We start from the raw sequence: 22,923 nt of genomic DNA on the forward strand, positions 1-22,923 counted from the left end.
AAAACCATTTAAAGGTGTCAAACAACCAATAACCATGTTGTACAAGCGTATGATTTTTTGTATGTATGAGAGTATTGTGTACTGCTGATCCATGTTGCTTTAAAGGGAAATAAACCCCAAACACCACACTGCTCCTAAATCCTTTTTGTTTATAAGTGGAAAATGATCAGCATAACGTGAAATAAGGACTAAATTCACATATAGCCCAACTATATAAAATATCCTTGTCTATGCAAGAATAGTTTGCCTCTCATAAATAGGTATTTAGTAATTTATCATTGCTATCCAATTCTTCATGAAATCACCTGCATACTTCTGTGTCACACTCAAATTACGAGATGTTAAAGGTGAAAGAGTATTTTCCTGCGTTGAAGTTATAATGTCTGGGAATATAAGAAACTGTTTTGTCACCTCTCAACACGGAGAAGGAGCTTGTCTCATTTTCAAGGCAAACCAGCTGAAGTCCTGCAGAAGCAGAGACGATAAACCAGGACAATTGTTCCAGTTAGGGACGTAATTTGACGCAGTTATGACTTGTATGTTTTACCTAATGGAATGGTTTATCTGAGCAGAAATTGCTGTTTTCCTTCCTCTGGGTAGGGTGGGAAGAGGCGGGTAGAGGTAGGGGACCAGTGTTCTCCTGATGCTTCCCTGAAGTTGTGGTAAGGCAGAAATTATTCCCAAACTAATAAATCAAATCTCACCTACATTCAGTAGCATCCTTTTTCCCCCGGGATGTGGCTACTCGTTAGTAGCACACACTCTTTTTGTATGAATGAAAAGGGAAATGAAATAATGAATACGCTATGTGCCCAAACACACAGTTTCACTATATCCTTCACCAAAGAAGCAACCAGCGTTTTACAATAAATGCTGACTGTGTTCAGTGTATGACTAATATTATAGCTGGCAAAACATGCATTTGTCATTGGAAGAGCACCCATGGGACCACAGCTGAGAAAAAAAGGAGCTCCAGCTGAAATTTCTTTATGACAGAGTCAAAAGTTTGACAGAAGGAGACACACGCAGGACTACCTGGATCTAAAAGTCTGGGAGGTCTTAGGATTAGCTCATCAGATCCAGAAACCTGGGGGGAAATGACTTTTTGATTAAAAGTCAGGTTGCTGCCAGTTTGAAAAGTCATTGGAAAACAAGGGTTTACCCAGTCAGTCTGCTGTGAAGCCGCTGCCTGAGGGACAAGTTGCACAGATAAACACAGAGGTTCGGTCTTACACCGACTCTTTTAAATTGCACGCTATAAGACTGAGTGCAATGAATCGCTGGAATTCTTCTGGTTTGTTCGTAACTTGCCCACCCCAACATAACTCTTCTGGCTTAACTCCTAAATAATCTTCCCATCCCTTACAGACACGGTCGTATTTATTTTTAATCTTTTCAGCAGAAGAACGCACTGGATATGATACAACCTTGGCTGAGATGTTAGCGGAAAAATACTCCAACTCTGCCTACTACCAAGAAACAAAAGCAGCATTAGAGAATATTTCTTTGGGAAATAACAAGAAAACAAAAGCTGTTTTCCGACAAATCACGTATGCCAATTCCTTCCTTCATCAGCTGAAGTGGGTGTCCAGGCGCACATTTAAAAATCTGGTAGGAAACCCTCAAGCTTCCATAGCTCAGGTAACGCTGTTTCTATCTATCCTTTTGTGGTATACATTGGATTTGTTCTACTCCTGTGTTAGAGAAGTCATTGGGCTGTTTTTGCCTCTTGATATTTTGACTGCAGTAAGCATCTGAAAAAAGAGCGTTCAAGGTCTGGAAATATGATTCACTAGAAGGTGTCCTGAATGCTCCCAAATGAGCAGTATGAGGGACTGTTGAGTAATAAATTTTGGCCTACTGAAAGACTTTGGGAGGCAAGATCTTTTCCAGGAGGTTATTCTGCTGCTCCCGGCCAGGAGCAGATTAGCTCCCAAGTAGTTTTGCACATTTGTTCAAGAACATTCTTCAAACTCTAATTTTCCAGGCTTGGTACTGTAGGGTTTGGCCTCAAATCTTCTCCCCTGCCAGGTAAAGCTAATGGACTACACTTGCATGCTGAATTAAACTTCAGCACACAATGAAGTGCTGGCACTTGGCTCAAGTATAAAAAGATTGTCACAGTCTCTTAATGTGTGTGCCTTTCGGTCATTTGAACGTTCATAATAGTGATGAGGTCTTCTGGAGAAGATGTGATGAAGACCACGATAGGGTCTAACACCTGCCACGGAAGATGAGCATGTTCTACATGACTGGCCCTGTTCGTACTGATTTTTCAGAAGAATCAACACCAACAGTGTTGATTGCTTCAAAGCTGCACATTGCCTTCAAAAATAAAGAATGCCTGGCTGACCTGTGCAGAACGACTAATCCTCAGGAATCCCCTAATTCACAAGCCAAACTCTGCAGTCCCGGCACCAGCAAAACTCCCACTGCAATTCTCAGCAATTCTCGAGGAGCCAATAGAAAAATTGGTCCTGAGCCAGGGGTAGAAACTATCTTCATCATGGTTTATACAGTGAGTGAACAAATGGACAGTGTGGAGGGGAAATGAGTCCAGAATCCCTGAGGTTAAAAGGCTTTGAGTGTGTGTGTGTGCGCGTCTGTATGTTGATACTATGGAGATCCTTAATAATTGCTTTGTAAAAGCTTGACCTTGTGACAAGAATTAGACTCTCAAGGATCTCGTAATACCCCAAGGTTAATGGTCCTGACTTGTTTCTCACAATCTTTTCTATCTCCCCACCCTCATTAGGGATGGATTTTACAAGCATTCTTTGAGAGGTACATGGCTCATTAAAAGCTTTTTTCATTAATCTGCTCCAAATTGGTCTTGATATGATCCTGCTTTCCACTGCAGTTGGCTTAGGAGCCGAATTATCCCTGACATTTGCTCCTTTCGGCAGGACCTTGGTGATAGGGTACCATGGATCAAGGGGTTTATGGTATTACGATTTATGAATTGCTCACGCTTAAAAATGACAGAACTGCCTGATACCATCAGTTTCGCTGAGATTTTTGTCATTTGCACTTAGCATTAAAAAAGTGTGATGCGTACACTTCAGTTTTTCAAATTCTATCCTTGAGGCAGCTGGTATCTTTGCTATTTAAATTGTATTACAGACTGCAAATATCAGTACACCTATAGCCCAGTTGTAGTATCTTGCTCACGTTAAAAAAAAATCCCATGAATAAGATGTGTGATAGAGCCCAGCATGATAGAGCCCACTGGGGAGCATGAAAATGAACTGTTGTCTCCAACCCGGCAGTCAGAAAAGGCTGCTTTCGGTTAATGGTTGCCAAGCTCAAAGCAGCATTCAGGTGGCTCCAAAGAAACCATCGCAGAAGCGCTGCACTGAAGAGCATGGTCAGCCCTAAAGCTGAAGTTACCCTTGTCACTGACAGCAGATGGGGAGTCACCGGCTGTCTCAAGGAGGATGAAAGGTGGAGAGTATTAGTAGATGTATCAGAGAGGACTGAGGTTGCAACACATCACCAATTAACTTCCATCACAACATCCAGCAATGTGCCCTTGTGGCCAAGAAGGCCAATGGCATCCTGGGGGGCATCAAGAAGAGTGTGGCCAGCAGATCGAGGGAGGTCATCCTCCCCCTCTGCTCTGCCCTGGGGAGGCCGCACCCGGAGTACTGTGTCCAGTTCTGGGCTCCCCGTTCAAGAAGGACAGGGAGCTGCTGGAGAGGGTGCAGCAAAGGGCTACCAAGATGATGATGGGACTGGAACACCTCTCTTATGAAGAAAGCCTGAGGGATTTGGGTCTCTTCAGTCTGGAAAAAAGGAGCCTGAGGGGGGATCTTATCAATGCCTTATAAATAATTAAAGGATGGGTGTCAGAAGGATGGGGCCAGTCTTTTTTCAGTAGTGCCCAGTGACAGGACAAGAGGTAATGGGCACAAACTTGAACATAAGAAGTTTCATCTAAACATGAAGAGGAACTTCTTTGCTTTGACAGTAGCAGAGCACTGGAACAGGCTGCCCAGAGAGGTGGTGGGGTCTCCCTCTCTGGAGACATTCAAAGCCCACCTGGATGCGTTCCTGTGCAACCTGCTCTGGGTGACCCTGCTCTGGCAGGGGCTTGGACTAGATGATCTCCAGAGGTCCCTTCCAACCCCTACCATTCTGTGATCCAAGAATGACTGAAACAGCGGTGGGGGAAAGGCACTTGTCTGAGGTGCACGTGATGCCAAGGTTCCTCTGGGGAAAGGTGTTACTCCCCCTTTTTAACATGCCCCACCAAGCCCCTGGTATTGTTCTCCTCACGTCAATGGTGCCAGCACCCTCCGGCACTGCCAGAGCAGTTCCCTGAGGTCATAGATCTGGCCCAGCAGGAGGTCAGGTAAAAGCTGTGATACTGCTGCACAAACGTGCCTCCCGCCACTGCCACCACAGAAGAGTGAGCAGCAGATGAAGCTCCTGTACTGTCCCTCCTTTCTAGCCCAGGTGAGACAACAGTGGCTGGCCACCGCCGAGGGCAGGTGGCTCTGGGGAGCTGCTGTGTCTTACAGCCACCTCTCTAAAGATCCCGTGGCGCGAGACTTGAAGTACTGCTGTGCCGCAGGTACTGCTAACCGCCCCATTTACTCCCTTCTGTTACAGCTTTTCTCCTTTCTGAAAATGCTTCCTGTCAATCTGCTCACCCGCTGCATATTTCAAAAAAACCTGCCGAAGCTTTGAAAGCAATGAGAATAATACCTTTCCTCCTCTTTTTTTTTTCCCCCCCCACATTTAGGTGTGTGTTACAGCTTTGCTGGGATTGGTTGTAGGTGCCATTTTCTTTGGCCTTAAAGAGGATTCCACTGGACTACAGAACAGGTTAGTCAGTTTAGGTAATGGGTACCCAAAAATTTGATAAAGCTCCCTCATCATTGCCATAGAGTCACAAACAGCTCGGAGGCTGAGAAGGAACCCACGAGCTCTTTAAGAAACGTCTCTACCTCTTCAAAGCAAACGCTTCCCTTCACATCAGTAGGTAAGGCCAAGCCTATGTCAGCGACTTTGAAGCGAGGACATTCTTCGGCCCCTAGGAAGGTCCCCGTAGAACTGAGAGGGGGACGCGGTCCTGCCCTGCTCTCCTGTTAAAATGAAGGGAGTGATGCTGCTGCTGTAGGGCGACGTTTTTTCAGTGCCAGTCGGGTCACTGAAAACGGCGACAGCAGGCATCGTAGCAAAAAGGCTTAATTGGGCATGGCAGCATTTTAACTTTTTTCCCCAAGATAAAAGATTAAAATACACAGACTTGGCTACATAAACCTGGGTAACTAAAGCTTTTGATCTTGCAACTGCTTCCATATAAACGCTTGCATTTAACAGCAGTAAATCAGAAGGTGCACCTAAAGCTAGATTTTAAAATTATTCTGGTCTATGTATCGTTTTGACAGTTGCAAGTACGTGCCCTGACAAATGGGTTTGTAACTAAGAAAGCTCTGGGTTCTTAGTCTTGAAATAATCCATAGCGTTTATGTAAAAATGGCCCAGTTTTCAATTGGGTGTGAAAGCAAAGCCTTAAATTTTAGTGGGAAAGGTGAAAGCAGCTTCTCACCTTCCTTATTCAGTTCCTCACAGCTTGCATCAGACAAACGCCTCCCAGACTGAGATTTTTCGATGTGTCAGGGAATTACATTAAAAAATAAGTAGCCTTTTCCTGGGGAATTCGGGATAGGAGGTCACAGACGGCCGAGCTCCAAGGATTACAGTTGGATTTATGTACTACGCTGCAGTAGAAGCACTACATTTACATCACATTTTTAATAACAGCTTGCTGTTTTACTTTTTGTAGAGTGGGTGCAATGTTCTTTCTGACCACCAACCAGTGTTTCAGCAGCATCTCAGCTATTGAGCTCTTCGTTGTGGAAAAAAAGATATTTATGTAAGTAAAACATACAAAAAAAAAAAGTTTATCTTTTATTGTACAGGGACTGTCGTTATAGAGTTTGCTCATTTGCCCTGCTGGAGCTGTGTCATTTAAGTACACCTACCGCAGTCTTCAAATTGTTTCACTGCTAGTGCTCGTGGCAAATGCACTCTTCTAGCCCGTTAGTGAGTTGTCCGCAAATCCCCCAAATGCTCAGAGTTTAAAATTATTAACGTAGGTAGGAAAAAAAACCAACCAAGCCTGAATACTCAACTTTGGTATTGATTAACGAGTTTGTGACACGCTAAGGGAGGACAGTAAATACTGCACAACTGGATTCTTTAAAGCTATGCAGATTACACCGTACAGAAAAGGAAAATTATTTAAGCTTTACCCCTTCTTTCTGTTTTGATGACACGACACATACATTTACTAAAAACCACGTGCACAAGTATCCATATTCATTTGCATCTGAAAACGCCACTCTTACTCTAGTGTGTGGCTCACTGGAGCGAGACCATGAAAGACCTCTTTTTTTTCCCCCTGTTTGAGCTAGAATTCATTTGTCTCCAGATGAAAACAATCTGACCGTTTTTTAGTGACTGAATTTGTAACCTGCTGTACCTCTCTCTGTGTTCCAGACATGAGTATATCAGTGGGTACTACAGAACATCGGTTTATTTCATCTCAAAGCTCATGGCTGATTTAATACCCATGAGGACCATTCCAAGTATCATCTTCACCTGCATAATATACTTCATGTTAGGCAAGTATGGTCTCCTACAGTCCCATTACAACCCCCTCAATAAATCAACAATATGTGCATGTACGCAGGTATATTTTATAGGCTAAAGCACTACATCGGCATGGCACCTGCTTTTAGTATACCATGCTGTTAACAGAAGAGACGCACTTTCTTTGATTTAAGCATTCATGTGAGAATCTGTGACATGTCTCATCTCCACTGTCCCTAAAAGGAAGCGTGCCATAACCATTACTACATAGGTTTGATTTATTCCTTTTCATTTATGGCCATCTTAGCTTCTGGAAACTTTTACGAGATACTGTTGCCATCCTTGCAAGAAAACACCCATCAAAGAAAAAGTTTTAAGAACTTAATATTGTGCGAATTAATATCAGCTTGTTCTTTTTGGTGAAATGCTTTCTGGTTAGCGAGCAGACTTTGAAAATTGCTAGCATCAACTTTTACAGCCCTAGAACACCTTCAAATGTCAGCCTCAAGACATCTCCCAAGCAGACCATTTTCCTAGGGTAGAGGTTTCAGATCACGACGTCCTTTTGGGGAGTCCCAAAAACTTGAAAGCGCAAGCAAAATTTAAAAATAACCACAGTTTGGTTTTGGTCTGACTTTTCTTCCGTAAGGAATAGGAAACACAGACGCACCAGCAAGAGGCTTCTCAGAGTGAGACAGACCTTGCTACCACATCCATAGCCACCCAAGGGCCACTGGGTCCGTTAGGAGAGCGCTCTGCTGGAAACCAGCGAAGTGCTGTACAACTGCTGTCCATGGAAGCGCACTGGAAACTTCTCCTTTGATAGGCAACTTGAAGCCACAGTGAAGTCTTCACCTTGGGCTTCGTGGAGCACAGTACTGTGACTTCTACCCATTTTGCTGTCTCCACTGTTAACTGCAGTTACAGGCATACTACTTATTCATCCTGTCCTCCATTGACAGGGCGCACACGTACGGGCTGCCACAAGCCTTACTGCAGTCTTGGGTCTCAGAGACGTAGCCTAGGCTGTCAGACAAAACGTACTCTACGGGCAGGATACACTACGTGAGTCAGGATAGCATTCAGGTTACGGCAGAGCTTTTGGCAGGCTCATACTGAAACCCTTCTTGTTCTGATCTTTAAGGTTTGAAACCAACAGTAGAAGCCTTCTTTACAATGATGTTTACCCTTATGATGGTGTCCTACACAGCCACTTCTATGTCACTAGCCATTGCAGCAGGACAGAGCGTGGTCGCTGTAGCAAACCTGCTCATGACTATCACATTTGTTTTTATGATTGTGAGTAGCATTATTCAGTTTTCTAGACTGACTCCTGAAATCCTAGCAATGCTGAAATCTAAGAAATCCTACCAGCACAGAGTTCAGCTGAATTCTGCAAAAAGACTGTGGGGTTGAGCATGTTGATTATCCTGATTTGTCCGACTTGAATATTTGGATGCTGTGGGTTGAAATATTCTGATTAGTCCTTTTAACTAACAAGAACTAAGGGCGCGGGGGGGCTGGGTGTGAGGGGGAGGGAGAGGGGTTCCTCTGCCCTCTTCTCTGCGCTCTGGCAGCCAGCGTGCTGCCTGGGAAGCAGGAAAGCGGCCTAGGGCTACATTTCGTTCGCTCTCCTTTAGCTTTGCCAAAGACAAATTTGGCCGGCTGAGGACATAACCCCCAGCCTCCTGCTCTCTGAGAACTCCCGACCTCCTCAGCTGCAGAGCCAACCATCAGGCACGCCAGAACCAGGCAACACACAAACGGCTACAGTTAGAAAACAGAAACAACGAGGCAGCGCTGAACCGACAGCCCAAACCCCACATTTCCTCAGACTTGGGGCCCATGAGCAAAAGCAAGCACACACCTCCATCAGCTCCACACACCCAAGTGAAAGCAGACACTTCATGTGAACCCATGAGGGACCCACAGATGGGAAGCACCTGGGTTTAATGCACTGGGTTTAAAGCATTCCCCGTTACTCATGATAGGAGAAGGACCACACTCGGTTATGGCCCAAAGCTGGGTAGCAGCAATGACTCCTTCCATCTCCTGTGCTCTTCCGCTGGAAGAGTTTCTTCCTCTAGAAATGCCTTCCCACTTGTTTTTAATCTGAAGCAGCAGAGTCAAGAGCTAGAAAAGAATGCATGGTAACAGCATGTAATTTGTTGTTGTTGAGGCTTTTTTGTAATCTTTGCCTCTAGATTTTTTCTGGGTTGCTGGTCAACCTCACAAGCGTCATGTCCTGGCTCTCCTGGCTCCAATACTTTAGCATCCCCCGGTATGGAATGACAGTAAGTGCTTTATTTTCCTGTGTACAGACCTGTAAAAGTTTTGCTAGAAAGTCGTGTCTTTACGCATGATAAAGAAAACTCCAAACTTTAGGGGCTAATGAGCCCATAAGCTAATTAAATACAGCAACCTCAGAACATAGTGCACTGTCTTGAAACACGAAAGGCTTCTCATCAAGCAGCACCCACTGCTGTTTAGAGGAGCTCATTTCTGGATCTTGGAAACACCTCCTATGAGAGAGACGCTAAATGACTACATTCCCTGGAATGCCGTTGGACAAAAATGACTCAGAGTAAACAACAATGTTATCCCTAAAACCCAATTCTGCTCTTTTCCATCGATCAAACAAAAACTTGTCAAGCTAAAACTTTTCTCCTAACGTTTGATAATTTAAGCCAGGGTGATGTTTCGCAGGTAAGTTTGGGCTTTACTATGCCTGTGCAGAAATAGCCTAGCCTGGGGGAAGTGCTAAAGCCTGGTGACACGCGTGTGGACCGCATACATTCCTCTCTTAAAAGAGCTATGCAGCTCGGTTGAAAAAATGGGGATTTGGCAAACATTATAAGTAGTGATACCATTATGTTTTTAGAATAAATCTGAATTGAATTACGTCTCATCTTGTTAACCTATCATTTCTTTACCTACTAATTTCCGTTGGCATTGTTTCTTTTCTTTTAAAAGGCTTTACAAATCAATGAATTGTCTGGTCTGAACTTTTGCAGCAGTGGTAACAGCACAAATTTAATCAGCAATCATATCTATCGGCAGATAAACCAGATGTAAGTATTTTGGTACGTTAAAATGAATCCCACTACCAGTAACTTACAAAGTCCTAGTGCACGAGTCTGTCTGTGAGATACTCGCTGATGACCAGCAGAATCTGTGAATTTTTATGTGGAAAATTAAGTTTTGACTGGGTTTTTGCATTCTGTCTGCAAAGAACATTCTGCTTATTGTCATATTTAGTATTTATAACGCTAGAAATATCTGGCATTATGCTTCTTGCTTTTCTTTAAACCGCGTTGACTGAAACACCGGGACACACGCTACAATTATACAGCCTCACAAAATCCACTCCAGCTGCCTACGGGAAGCTGCTTGTATCTACAAGACAAACAAATTTACAAATATAAAATAGTAACATACAGATGGTGATTGCCTGGTCTACTACAGATGTGAAATCACACTACAATTTCTAGGGATCTTCCCAGATACTTCAAACTGACTAAGTTTATAAATGTGCGTGTATTTATCTGTAGGCCATGTACCGGCGATGAATATCTGAAAATGCAAGGCATTGACGCGACTAGCTGGGGCCTGTGGCAGAACCACCTGGCTCTCGCCTGCATGATGGTAATATTCATTATCATTGCATACCTGAAACTGCATTTCATGAAGAAGTTCTCTTGAAGCCAGAATGAAAAATGCAGTTTCCACCATTCAGTAGTTTGATAAACTGACTGTGCAACTGACTTGATTCTTTTTTAAGAGATCTTCCTTTGTACTTTTGTTTATGATTACACAAGTGAATGCCATCCTGGTATATTAAACGCTTAGTATTAATGTACTTTGCTGAAGTGTCTAGCATGCCTCAGTTATCTCTGCCATAAAATGTACACAACCATTCATTTCTTCAAGAGACTATTCAGCCTTTCTGCGTGTTCTAGCTATGAATTTCTTAACAATGAAACTAGTATTTAGTGGCTTAACCTGAAAAAAATAACGATTCCATACTTTATCATCACCTACATTCACTGGCAAGTAATTCAGTCCGAAGTGATGCTTATCAGGACGCCAACGCAGTCTCAACTGCTAATGTGGTCACAGTCTAAATGAGACAGTGACAAAAGCATCCTCTCCCTCTCAGTGCACGTCTCATGCTCTTTTCTATTTGGGAATCGTTACTGCTCTAGAGTGTATTTAACTGACGCCATCAAGTTTTTTCTTACCAGGCTTGAGTGCTAGAAACACTTATTTTTTAAATAAAGGTGACCGTGTACTTTCTTATTCTGCCAGTTTGCATAATCCTTGTACTGAAATTTGCATTTTCTCTGTATAACTGCGAGACATCTTCACTGTCCTGTTATTTCTGCTATCGTGAGTTCTTAGTCTATTTTATGGTGACCAAATTCAAGCGTACAGCTAATCAGGATGGTACCACACTTTTAAGACCCCACAGGTTGCAGCAATCCTTTCCTGGCCACCCCAGTTTTCCCCTGGCCATCTGCGGCACTGGTAGTTCATGTCCTTCCACTTAGTACAGATGCAGCAGCACTTCCAACAAGGGCCTCTGCCCTTATCACCCCATTACTATTTCATGCAATAAAATTTGCTTTATGTTAAAGACTTGTTGCTTAATTTTGGCTGTGGTCCGTGGACTCCTCACCAGTCATCCCCCCTCTTGAGTTTATTTAGGAGATGCATAGAATTGTCTAGGTTGGAAGGGACCTTTCAGATCATCGAGTCCAACCATCAGCTGACCAAAACCATCACTAAACTGCATCCCTAAGCACCACGTCTACCTGTCTTTTAAATACCTCCAGGGATGGTGATCCCACCACTTTCCTGGGCAGCCTGTTCCAACGCTTAATAACCCTTTCAGTGTAGAAAGTTTTCCTAATATCCTGTCTAAACCTCCCCTGGTGCAACTTGAGGCTGTTTCCTCTTCTCCTATTGCCTGTTACTTGCGAGAAGAGACTGACCTCCACCCCTCTACAGCCTCCTTTCAGGTAGTTGTAGAGGGCGATAAGGTCCCCCCTCAGCCTCCTTTTCTCCAGGCTGAACAACCTGAGTTCCCTCAGCTCCTCCTCGTAAGACTTGTTCTCCAGACCCCTCACCAGCTTCGTTGCCCTTCTCTGGACCCGCTCCAGCACCTCAATGTCTTTCTTCTAGTGAGGAGCCCAAAACTGGACACAGTATTCGAGGTGCAGCCTCACCAGTGCCGAGTACAGGGGGACGATCACTCCCCTAGTCCTGCTGGCCACACTGTTCCTGATACAGGCCGGGATGCTGTTGGCCTTCTTGGCCACCTGGGCACACTGCTGGCCCATATTCAGCTGGCAGTCGACCAGCACCCCCAGGTCCTTTTCCCCCAGGCAGCTCTCCAGCCACTCTTCCCCAAGCCTGCAGCGTTGTGCAGTACAACAAGGGGGAACACTTGCTTAGCTGTACTACTTCACCAGTGTACCTGCCACCTTCCAAGAAAAATCCACACGCAGGGATTATCTCTATTGCTGCTGACTGGTTTTTCTCCTTGTATGCAGCCAGCGTGCTGCAGTAAAACTACATCAGTGGCCCCAAGCTGAGGTTTTGCCATGTGAGAGGAGGGAGAGCCGGCCGGCAGCTCCCTAGCTGCTGCCCAGGCAAATCATAGAATGGTTCAGGTTGGAAGGGACCTTAAAGACCATCTAGTTCCAACCCCCCTGCCATGGGCAGGGACACCTCCCACTAGATCAGATTGCTCAAAGCCCCATCCAGCCTGGCCTTGAACACTTCCAGGGATGGGGCACCCACAACCTGCCTGGACAACCTGTTCCAGTGTCTCACCACCCTCACAGTAAAGAATTTCTTCCTAATATTTAATCTAAATCTACCTCCTTCAGTTTGAAACCATTACTCCTCATCCTATCACTACGTTCCCTGATAAAGTTTCCATCCCCATCTCTCCTGTAGGCCCCCTTTAGGTACTGGAAGGCTGCTATAAGGTCTCCCCGGAGTCTTCAGGCTGAACAACCCCAACTCTCTCAGCCTGTCCTCATAGCATAGGTGCTCCAGCCCTTTGATCATCTTCATGGCCCTCCGCTGGACCTGTTCCAACAGATCCATGTCCTTCTTGTGCTGAGGACTCCAGAGTTGCACGCAGTACTCCAGGTGGGGTCTCACCAGAGTGGAGTAGAGGGGTAGAATCACCTCCCTCGATCTGCTGGCCACGCTTCTTTTGATGTGGCCCAGGATGCAGTTGGCTTTCTGCGCTGCAAGTGCGCATTGATGGCTCATGTTGAGCTTCTCATCAAGGGCTGCTCTCAAGCCATTCTCCGCCCAACATATATTTGTGCCTGGGACTGCCATCACCCACGTACAGGCTCTTGCACTTGGCCTGGCTGAACTTCATGAGGTTTGCACAGGCCCTCCTCTCAAGCCTGTCCCTCTGGATGGCATCTCTTCCCTCCAGCATGTCGACCACACCACACAGCTTGGTGTCATCAGCAAGCCTGCTGCGGGTGCACTCAATTCCACTGTCCGTGTCGCCGACAAAGATGTAAAAAGCAGTAGTCCCAGTACCAACCCCTGAGGAACGCCACTTGTCACTGGTTTCCACATGGACATTGAGCCATTGACCACAACCCTTTGAGGGCGGCCATCTAGACAGTTCCTTATCCACCAAGCGGTCCATTCATCAAATCCATGCCTTTTCATTTTAGACACCAGGATGTCATGCGGGACAGTGTCAAACACTTTACATAAGTCCAGGTAGATGACATTGGTTGCTCTCCCCTTATCTACCAGTGCTGTGGCAACATCGTAGAAGGCCACGAGATTTGTCAGGCATGACTTGCCTTTGGTGAAGCCACGTTGGCTGTCACCAATCACCTCCTTATTTTCCACGTACCTTAGCAGAGTTTCCAGGAGGATCTGCTCCATGATCAGGCACAGAGGTGAGACCAACCGGTCTGTAGTTCCCTGGGTCTTCCTTTTTTCCCCTTTTTGACAATGGGGGTTATGTTTCCCCTTTTCCAATCAGCAGGAACTTCACCAGACTGCCATGACTTTTCAAATATAATGGAAAGCGGATTAGTGATTTCATCTGCCAGCTCCCTCAGGACCTGTGGATGGATTTCATCCAGTCCCACGGATTTATGCACCTTCAGGTTCCTCAGATGGTCTCGAGCCTGATCTTCTCCTACAGTGGGAGGTTCTTCATTCTAATAGACCCTGCCCTTACATTCTGCAACTTGGGCAGTGTGGTTGGAGCCCTTGCCAGTGAAGACCAAGCCAAAAAAGTCATTCAGAACCTCAGCCTTCTCCATATCCTTGGTGACCAGGTCTCCTGTTTCCTTCTGGAGAGGGCTCACATCTTCCCTAGTCTTGCCTTTGCCCCTGACATACTTATAATTTTTCTTGTTATCCTTCATGTCCCTGGCCAGATTTAATTCTATCTGGGCTCTAGCTTGCCTAATCTTGTTCCTGGCCACTCGGACAGTTTCTCTGTATTCCACCCAGTCAACCCGTCCTTACTTCAACCCTCTGTAGGCCTCCTTTTTGCTTTTGAGCTTGTCCAGGAGCTCCTTGTTAATCCATGCAGGCCTCCTGGCATTTTTGCCTGACTACTACTTTCTCAGGATGCACCGCTCCTGAGCTTGGAGGAGGTGATCCTTGAATACTAACCAGCTTTCTTGGGGCCCCTCTTCCCTCCACTACTTTTTCCCGCGTTACCCTGACAAGAACCCTCAAGAGGGATCACGTCTGCTCTCTTGAAGTCCACGGTAGTGAGCTTGTGCAAAGACCTCACTGCAAGGACATCTCTGTCAAGATGACAGAACTCAACTTGCAGTTACATTTGGGATACCGTGTCTCCTATACATTTTTATGCATTTACTTTATGCATAATTCTGTAGGTAAAATCCTTTTCATAGCAATCATTCTGTTTTCAAATAGTTTAATTTGATGTCAGATGACAAGTGAAGATGTGTCAGACAGGGAACCACTATGCCCAGTACCTGTGTCTGGAGAGCTTTTAGAGGATACTTCTAAAAATCTGGATGATATTTATATAGACAGGTGCAAACAAACTGTCACAGCAGGCAGGTATCATTCATAAAGAAATGAGACACGTTACAGAATTCTTTTGGAAGATTTCTCCTCTCCTCTATGTTTGCAAGTGTTTAAAAGCCTCCCAGTATGTCAGCTTCTGCTATTTTTCTCATGAACAAAGAAAAAATTGGCATTTGAGATGTGCAATTTTTGACATTTTGTACTTGTATTCTCTTCAAAACCCAAACATTTTTATTAAAAATTTTGAAAAAAAAAATCTTCACCTTGCCATTCCATTATTCCACTGCAATACTGCACAATATTTCAATACATTAAAACATGATGACTAATTCAAGAATTGGGTCAGTCGTCATTAAAAGACTTAAACTGAAGCAGATATTTAAGCTTATATTTCACAGCTTGCATCCATGAGTACTTGTGGATACAATTAAGGCTTCACAGCTTGGCTCAGAGCCACTAAGACTGTAACATAATACTGTATTTCAACCTCCTAAAGAACTCAGGGGAACTTCTTCACATCCTGAACATAACAAGTCCTTCGTTAATGTTTTGAAAGCCGAATGACAGTGTTCATCCTATCAACTATGTCCAACATCATTAGAGGTGATCCTCAAGAGAAGTACGTACTGTATTAAATAAAAACACTTCATTTCTTACCTGTGTGGCTTCCTTGATAGCTACACTAACCACAAAGCGCTGAGGCATACAGAGGAGGTAACGTGGCTTGCTTAATTCCTTATTCCTGCCTCATTTAAGCCCGTATCATGGAATTGCCCCATTATGAATTTCTCCTTTGAGTCCTTCCTTTGTGCAGAAAGCTACAGAGACAGCAAATCGAAAAAGATAACAGAGCCTTCGGGAATACAATCTTCCATGGTGAATGTTTTCTTGAGAATGGAACACGTTGGGATTTGTGGTGCAGTGCTGAAACATGCGCCTCCGAGAATGCACCATCATTCTTGGTGGTAAAATTCCAATTGTAAAATATAAATCTGTTCAACTCTTTTGTTTATGTTTTGTACTTACAGATTTGATTGATCTTCCATTTCTATTCAGATTTTTTTCTTTCCAGAATATTCAGAGCTGGGGTGCTACTTGTAGTAAGTGAAAAGATCTAAGCTTTTGGACAGCTCATACTACATTCTAAGCTTAACGTTTTGATACATACAAATTCAGTATTCTTGCTGACCTCATCACTAACTATTGTAGTGTTTTAATATGTAGTGGTAAAATGTAGTGCTGCTGGGGAAAATGAAAGCTTCAGAGTACAAAACTCGGCAGAAAGTGTTCTGTACCTTTAGTTTACTTACACGTTTTTCCCTTTTAAGCAGAAGGAAACAGTGAGGAGATAACAGCGATGTGGTTGCTGCAAAAAAAAAAAAAAATCTTCAGAAAAAGTACTCCAGGTCCTCATACTACACAGAAATAAAAGCAGAATTAGAGAAGCTGTCTTTAGAGAAAAAAAATTAATCCACCAGCCCAGATTTAAAACAGCCCAGGTAGTTGTAGCTGGTCCTTAACGTTTCAACATTTAAAGAGTTATAAATGTGATCGCACAGACTATGCTCTGATCTGAAAATAAAATAAATTTCAATATACAACAGCGGCTTCTGAGAAAGGAAATAATCAAATTAAGGTAACCTACTCACATTTTGAACAGACTATGACACAATATTGCACAGATAGTATTTACCAAGAAACTCCTAAACTTTTCTTGCTTTACACTGCCTATTTTAGCAGTTGGCCATCTGTAAGAATGTATTTACATATAACAAGTGTTTCTTCCTGCACTACCCAATACTTAACTCTGTATTTCGCTCTGCAGAGAAAAGTTAAACATACTGCCGGTATGATTTCATTTCCATTGAAGTGGCCAATATGACCAGAGCAAATCCCAGAACTCTTGCCCAGGAAGAATTCCTATTCATCTCAATGAAAGGACAGACTCTGCTGCTCCTAAGTGCATCATTTTTTAGCTCATTTGCTCTCAGTGATTTTGATGAGAAGACCCACACACTAACGAACCGGCAGCAGCACAATCTAGCCATGAAACTGTTAGCTGAGCTCTGCGGTTCCGTAATGAGATTTATAAAATTCTATACCTTAGCTGCATGAGCAGAAATTACAGCAGTAGTCATGTCAGACTTCACTGTCACACTATAGGCTTTAAATTAAGATTATATTTTTCTCTTTTTATCTAGCATTCTACTTCCCATATATATCTGGGTCAGAAGAAGATAGGACTAATAAACTGCTTGATCACTCATGACAGACTATTTTCTTGTACTTTGGAAAAATTAAAATTGGCAGCGGGTGCTAGTACCAACCTGCCCTCGCTCAAGATTAAAGTTAGAACCGCTGGCCCACTATGGCAAAGAGATGAGAATTTTGCTTTCTTTCTTCATTCCGACAGAGGGGCACACAAATCAAGCTGAGAGAAAGGCAAAAGCGAAATAGTAAGTAAAACCTTGGTTCTCCACTTTTGTTTGGGCACTGACTACTACAATGAGATGGCTTGCACAAGCCAGGAGATACATCATCTGTATAGCCACTATAACACGTACCTTTATGAACAAGGGAAGCAGGAAAAAACCCAGTGATTGGTAGGAGGGGAAACGAGTCCAGAAACCCTGAGGTTAAAAGGCTTTGAGTGTGTGTGTGTGTGTGTGTGCGCGCGTCTGTATGTTGATACTACGGAGATCCTTAATAATTGCTTTGTAAAAGCTTGACCTTGTGACAAGAATTAGACTCTCAAGGATCTCGTAATACCCCAAGGTTAATGGTCCTGACTTGTTTCTCACAATCTTTTCTGCCTCCCCACCCTCATTAGGGATGGATTTTACAAGCATTCTTTGAGAGGTACACGGCTCATTAAAGGCTTTTTTCATTAATCTGCTCCAAATTGGTCTTGATATGATCCTGCTTTCCACTGCAGTTGGCTTAGGAGCCGAATTATCCCTGACATTTGCTCCTTTCAGTAGGATCTTAGTGATAGGGTACCATGGATCAAGTGGTTTATAGTGTTAAGACTCATGCATTGCTCGGGCTTAAAAATGACATAACTGCCTGATACCATTGTTTTCCTGAGATTTTTGTCATTTGAATTTAGTCTTAAATGATTGTGATGTACAGAATTTAATCATTCTGATTATATCACAAACTCAATTGAAAATGTGTTTTTGTGTGTGAAAATTCCTGTTTCGGGTTGCTTACATTTAACAGTAAGTGATTTAACGTGGCCTCTAGGAAAATTTACAAGACTTACTTATGTTTAGGTTTTATGGGAAATTATTCGATCTGGTTGAAGATTTTTTTTTTCTTTTAAATCCTCCATCTGAACTACTTTAAAGTAACTAAACCTAAATCACAAGCTGAAGGTTCTTACTTTCTAAAGAGGTACTACAATTCATTTGAATTGATTAGTTTGAAGGAAGCTTTATGTAACAAAAATCTTAAAAAGCTACCACCTGAAATTTTATTGCTTTCAGGACAGAAAGTAAGGTTTTTATTATATTTTCAGTGCCACTAACTGAAAGTAATTATTTCTTGTAATGAATGGAATGCTCCACTTGCTGTAATCGACCAACTAATGTTTTCATTAAAGGTGCAGCCGCCTTCACCATGGTGATTACTCTCATCGCAGCACCCACACAGCCAATTTGACAGCTCTAGCAAAAGCAACTGGACCAAATGCAGTGAGTGTTGCTCGTCTCCTAATAAACATTTGTTTTGGTTTTTACGATTGTGAGCGCCAAAAGATTTTTTCATTTTCTTCCCCTGCCTCTTTGATACGACACGCAATTACATTACTTGAAAAAAATAATTTCTAACATAACGCTTTCAAACAGTTCAGTGCAACCCCTTGGAAATTTGCAGTGTGTTTACAGTATTATTTGGAACGACGTCTGACAATGCTGTCACACTCACTACACCGCAAACCCGATGCCTATAATAATTGAAAAAGAGCATGTCAAAAGGGCAAAGGTACCTTGTACAGAAGAAAATTTGTATTTGATGCTCAGGCCTAGTCACTCTCTCTGCAGTCTCTCTTATTTCACGCTTAGGCCTTTGATGAAAGCACTTCACAACTGTGCCACCAAGGCTGCACAATTTCTGAAGTTGCCACCGAACTGTTGAAAACCACCCTTACCCAAGAAGATAAGGACATTACATGGAATTGCAATCGTCACAAAACAAGTGTAAGAGAAGTCGCCAGACATACTGATTAACCCATACAGCTCATGAACCCAAGAACGGGCAGGTCAAAATGTGTTCACAGGCCCAGACACTTTCTATCGGTTCTTGCCCCTATTTTTGACTACATTCCGGCTGCAGAAATCCAAACATAACTAATGCCTAACCTAGCCTGTTAAAACAAATAAAAAAGTAAATCGTGCTTCTCCAGCCTCATGTATTTCTTTCGTATTCAGAGAGCAATAATCTTTGCCCCGTAGGGTTTTGGTTCCTGCTGTCTAAGCAGGTCCTTTCATTCCCAAGAAAGCTACCTTGCCAATATTCTAGGCACCTTTTTTCTTCAAAGAATGCAACACTGCAATTATTCCCTCGTTCTCCAGTATTATGAAACAGCCAGCTGCCTCCTGTAAGGAACTGATTATATCTCCATTGACCTAATGGGCCCAGAGTCAAGCGCTTCAGGTGCAATGCCCTGCTCTGGGTGACTGCAGACGGGCACCTCGGATAACGCGATGAAAACTGTTTCTGGACTCGCGCTGGCATCAGCCCAAGGTGAACCAAACCTCTTCAAACAATCCCTGTTACGATCTGTAGTTACATATTTTCTGTTTGCAGATTTTTTCTCTGGTATCCTGATAAATGTGACAAGTATTCAAATTTTCCTTTCTTGGATGAAAAATTTCGGTGTTCCTCTCTACAGACCAATAGGGCTCGGTTTTCTGCACATTTTATCCAAATAATCTTCCAAAACACACCACCAATTTGGGGAAAAAAAAAAAAAAAGAGGCAATGGTTGTCTAATATTAACTGATAAATGCTATTTTCATAAACGTCAACTGTCTCTTGAACATTCATTAAAGTGCAATCACTCACTTCGTATTTAGCTGTGTATTTTTACAGAAAAGGTATGGCACAGGATGAGAGAGTACAATTTGATAATTTAAATAGCAGCAATGCCAACAAAGGTTCCTGGAGTTGCTCCTCTGGATTTTCCATGTGACACGCTTGTTTTCTAAATAATCTGTCTGTGTGATTATGGTTCCTACAGACATGAACAACCTCTTTCAATCTAAATATTTTCCTCCTTTTTTAATTCTGTCGGATAGAGCTTATGTTCGTCTCACTGCTAGCTATCAAAAAAGGGAAAAGACTTATGAACATAACATAAATGCTTTTTTCTCTCCCGGTCTGAGTCTCCCTCCTATTGCTCGTTGGGCATGAACTCACAGACAGACAGCAAAAATCCTTGTCAAACCCGTTTCTTACCTTAATTGTTTTAAATGAGGCAAAACCCAACTGGCCTTTATTACACAGCTCTAACGTCACAAGAACATTGCAAGAAACGGAAATTTCTTACCAGGAGAAATGCGTGACTCATGCAAGGATTCCTTCCCTGCTTTCTGGGGGTTGCGATGACAAAGCAATCGTTTTTCTGAAATGGAAGCTGGAGGTTCTTGCAAGAGGACTTGCTGCCTGTTTAGAAAAAAGGGGTAGAAGTATCACGAGTCTTAAGCAAGTTATCTGTGCTCAAGTTTCCAGAGCCATGCCTCAGTAAATCCACCTCAGCCCTTGATAAGCACTGCTATGATGAAATGGGTCATATAGGGAAAGGAAAAGCTCCTAAATGAATCTCCTCTTGATGTTTACCTGGCTTAGCAGGACTAATTGGCCAAGCAGGGCAAGTATCTTTACAGTAACAGCATTCAAAGCTCAGTAACATAAAACAGTTTTAAGACCAGAAGAGCTGCATGTCTTTTCTATATGATAAACCTACTTCGGCTGAGAGCTTTTCGGATCTGGGGCTGTCTCCTCCTGCGTCGGGAGATGGTTGGGAGGGAGCGAAAAGGCCAGGTGCTGCCAGCTGGGGAAGGAGACCACCAAGAAGCCCCGGCCGTGGCGCTCACTGGAGTCAGTTGTTCCTCTGGGTCTGCAGCAGTAGAAGTCTCAAAATCTAGACAGCGGTTAAACAAATTCTAGCTCTGTAACAGTTTAATATTGTTGATCTGTTTTGCGCGAGTAGTCTTTCAATGAACATTTAGTCCCTGGAAATATCTCCTAATCTATTTTTTACTCATTGCAAGGCTTTGCAAATGGGTGAATTCACTGGTCTAAATTTTTGTCAAAATGTCACCAGCAAAACTGTGGCTGATGCAAATTGTCACCATCAGTCCTTTGGCAATCTAAGTATTGCGTTTATTACTAATAACTTCTTGAGAGCCACACAAACCCAGCGTACTCCCCGAGTCTCAAAAAACTTCTTGCTTTCTTCCTAGCATCCGACTGCTGGTAGGCCTGCTCCAAAATACCTGAACGCCTGGCTGCAGGAGAGCTGCTCTCACATCAAGTCCAAGTTCAGTCTGTTACAAGAGGCACAAGTCTGCTACCTTCAGGCCTGCTTTTTGCTTCCTGGGATGCAGTTTCAGTCTCCCCAAGTATTTCTTAAAGGAGAAGCAAAGCAGAGGAGCTGCCAGAAATCTCCTGTCCGAGGAAAACTTGCTTGTGATCCCACTGCTGTTTTAGCATTCCTGACACTTAAGCATCAGCATGCTTACACCAGTCCTTTGAACCAAGCCGTGATCGGCTGAATTTGTGTGTTAATGCAACAGGGTGAGGTGACACATAGAAGAGAGACACAACTCTCTTGAATGTCGGTCTACCACACGAGCCACTGAGCAGTCCCTCTGCCTTTCCCTACCTGTTTTGCACGAGCAGTGCTTAAAGCCTGGAAGGACCGTTATGGCACAGAGGTACACAGACTTACCGTGGGATCAGAAATCCTCCAATGCATTCCTACGTTCCTGAAAACAGATCAGAACCCAAGCTGATACTTTTGTTAAGTTTCCAAAAAGGGAAAAAAGTTTCTGACAGCTTTTTTTTTTTTTTTTGTATTTTGCCATTGTAGAAGACTGGTTTGTTTTGCAAACTATTTATTTTTCTTTGAAATGTATTTTCTGGAAGACACAGAGCATGAACTCATGTTTACATGGGGTATACAGCAGTAATGTTTTCTTCTATTTAGCACGCTTTAGTAAGTAATACTTCATCATTTATTTGCCAGCAATTGAGAGCTGATTTTTCCTCCAGCCTTCCACAGCGTCTCTCAGGTAAGACCAGGGCATAATCTGAGCTATTGCTAAAGAAAATTTTTAGCAAAACAGAAGACACCTGTGCTTCTGAATTAAATTTAGTTTGTGTGCAGAAAGGCAAGAATGGTTTGTGGGCATCAGAATTTCAGCAATTTGGTTCAGAAGAGAGACTTCTATGACTTAAGTGTCTCTGAAATGTTAGGCTCTCCCTTCCCTCCGGGACAGCAGTGCTGCTTACCCATCTTCCTGCCGCCAATTACCTGTGTTTCTCAGGGGGCTCGGCGCTGCCCTGGGGCCCCCAGCAGGGCGAGAAATGCTGTATGGGGAAGGGCCAGGGACACAAACAGACTAAACTTCTCCTGAAGAGTGCCTGCAGAACGGACTCCAGAGAAGGACTCCTCCACCTCCAGTTGCCATCCTTTTCACTCACACTGCATGGTCTATATAAGCAGGGAACCAAAAAAAGCCCCGTGGGGGCCTAAATACACAAGTAATAATTGCATGCAGACGTTTTATCATAACGTTAACTTTCTTTCCTTTTTCTCAATTTTTTGTTCTCATTTAGATTTACTGGAGAAGAGTATTTGAATACACAAGGCATCCAAGTGATGCCCGTGGGAGATAGAAGAACTATGTGATTCTTATTCCAAACACACATCTCAAACTGCACCTCCTTAAGAAATTTTCAGAAGTCAGCAACACTGCAACATATACACAGTGTTAAACAAAAAAGTTTCCCGCTTCCCCCACACTGTGACTTTTATAGCACCCTGACTAAAGGCTTAATATACTTAATAAACTCCGCATGTATGCATTTCATTCAAGACTAAGATAGATTTACATTAAGCATTCAATTCTCATTACTATGGTATACTTTTGACCCGGTGAGGCAGCTGCCCGGACAGAACTATGGGGCTTATATGCGAGCCTGGGATTTCTAAGGACCATTCAATCCTCCAGATGCTGTGGGATTCCC

General features: G+C 43.4%; 2 protein-coding genes across 9 annotated transcripts in view; one reads left to right on the forward strand and one right to left on the reverse strand.

Moving 5' to 3' along the window:
* The window catches only part of ABCG2 (ATP binding cassette subfamily G member 2 (Junior blood group)), a 30,109-nt gene extending 11,692 nt beyond the window's left edge, over window positions 1-18,417 (forward strand). The window contains exons 9-17 of one of the 6 annotated variants that reach the window (XM_054202100.1): window positions 1,400-1,641; window positions 4,748-4,830; window positions 5,795-5,884; window positions 6,511-6,635; window positions 7,748-7,902; window positions 8,808-8,897; window positions 9,577-9,674; window positions 10,155-10,248; window positions 18,272-18,417. In XM_054202100.1, coding sequence (XP_054058075.1) covers window positions 1,400-1,641; window positions 4,748-4,830; window positions 5,795-5,884; window positions 6,511-6,635; window positions 7,748-7,902; window positions 8,808-8,897; window positions 9,577-9,674; window positions 10,155-10,248; window positions 18,272-18,295 — 1,001 coding nt within the window. In that variant the 3' untranslated portion in view covers window positions 18,296-18,417. Of the gene's footprint in view, window positions 1-1,399; window positions 1,642-4,747; window positions 4,831-5,794; window positions 5,885-6,510; window positions 6,636-7,747; window positions 8,083-8,807; window positions 8,898-9,576; window positions 9,675-10,154; window positions 11,819-15,163; window positions 15,304-18,271 lie in introns of those variants that run through there. The other 5 variants (XM_054202096.1, XM_054202099.1, XM_054202095.1 and 2 more) reach the window with 5 other exon arrangements.
* PKD2 (polycystin 2, transient receptor potential cation channel) overlaps window positions 15,848-22,923 on the reverse strand; it is a 37,541-nt gene continuing 30,465 nt past the window's right edge. The window contains exons 16-18 of one of the 3 annotated variants that reach the window (XR_008466530.1): window positions 20,636-22,922; window positions 20,219-20,334; window positions 15,848-16,033 (exon numbers count right to left, since the gene is read on the reverse strand). Coding sequence is in view for 1 of the 3 variants with exons in the window: in XM_054202091.1 (XP_054058066.1) it covers window positions 22,885-22,922 (38 nt within the window). In the remaining 2 variants the exon portion in view is untranslated. Of the gene's footprint in view, window positions 16,034-18,996; window position 22,923 lie in introns of those variants that run through there. The other 2 variants (XR_008466529.1, XM_054202091.1) reach the window with 2 other exon arrangements.

This window comes from Rissa tridactyla, chromosome 5 (genome assembly GCF_028500815.1).
Source record: "Rissa tridactyla isolate bRisTri1 chromosome 5, bRisTri1.patW.cur.20221130, whole genome shotgun sequence".
Taxonomy (NCBI): Eukaryota; Metazoa; Chordata; class Aves; order Charadriiformes; family Laridae; genus Rissa; species Rissa tridactyla.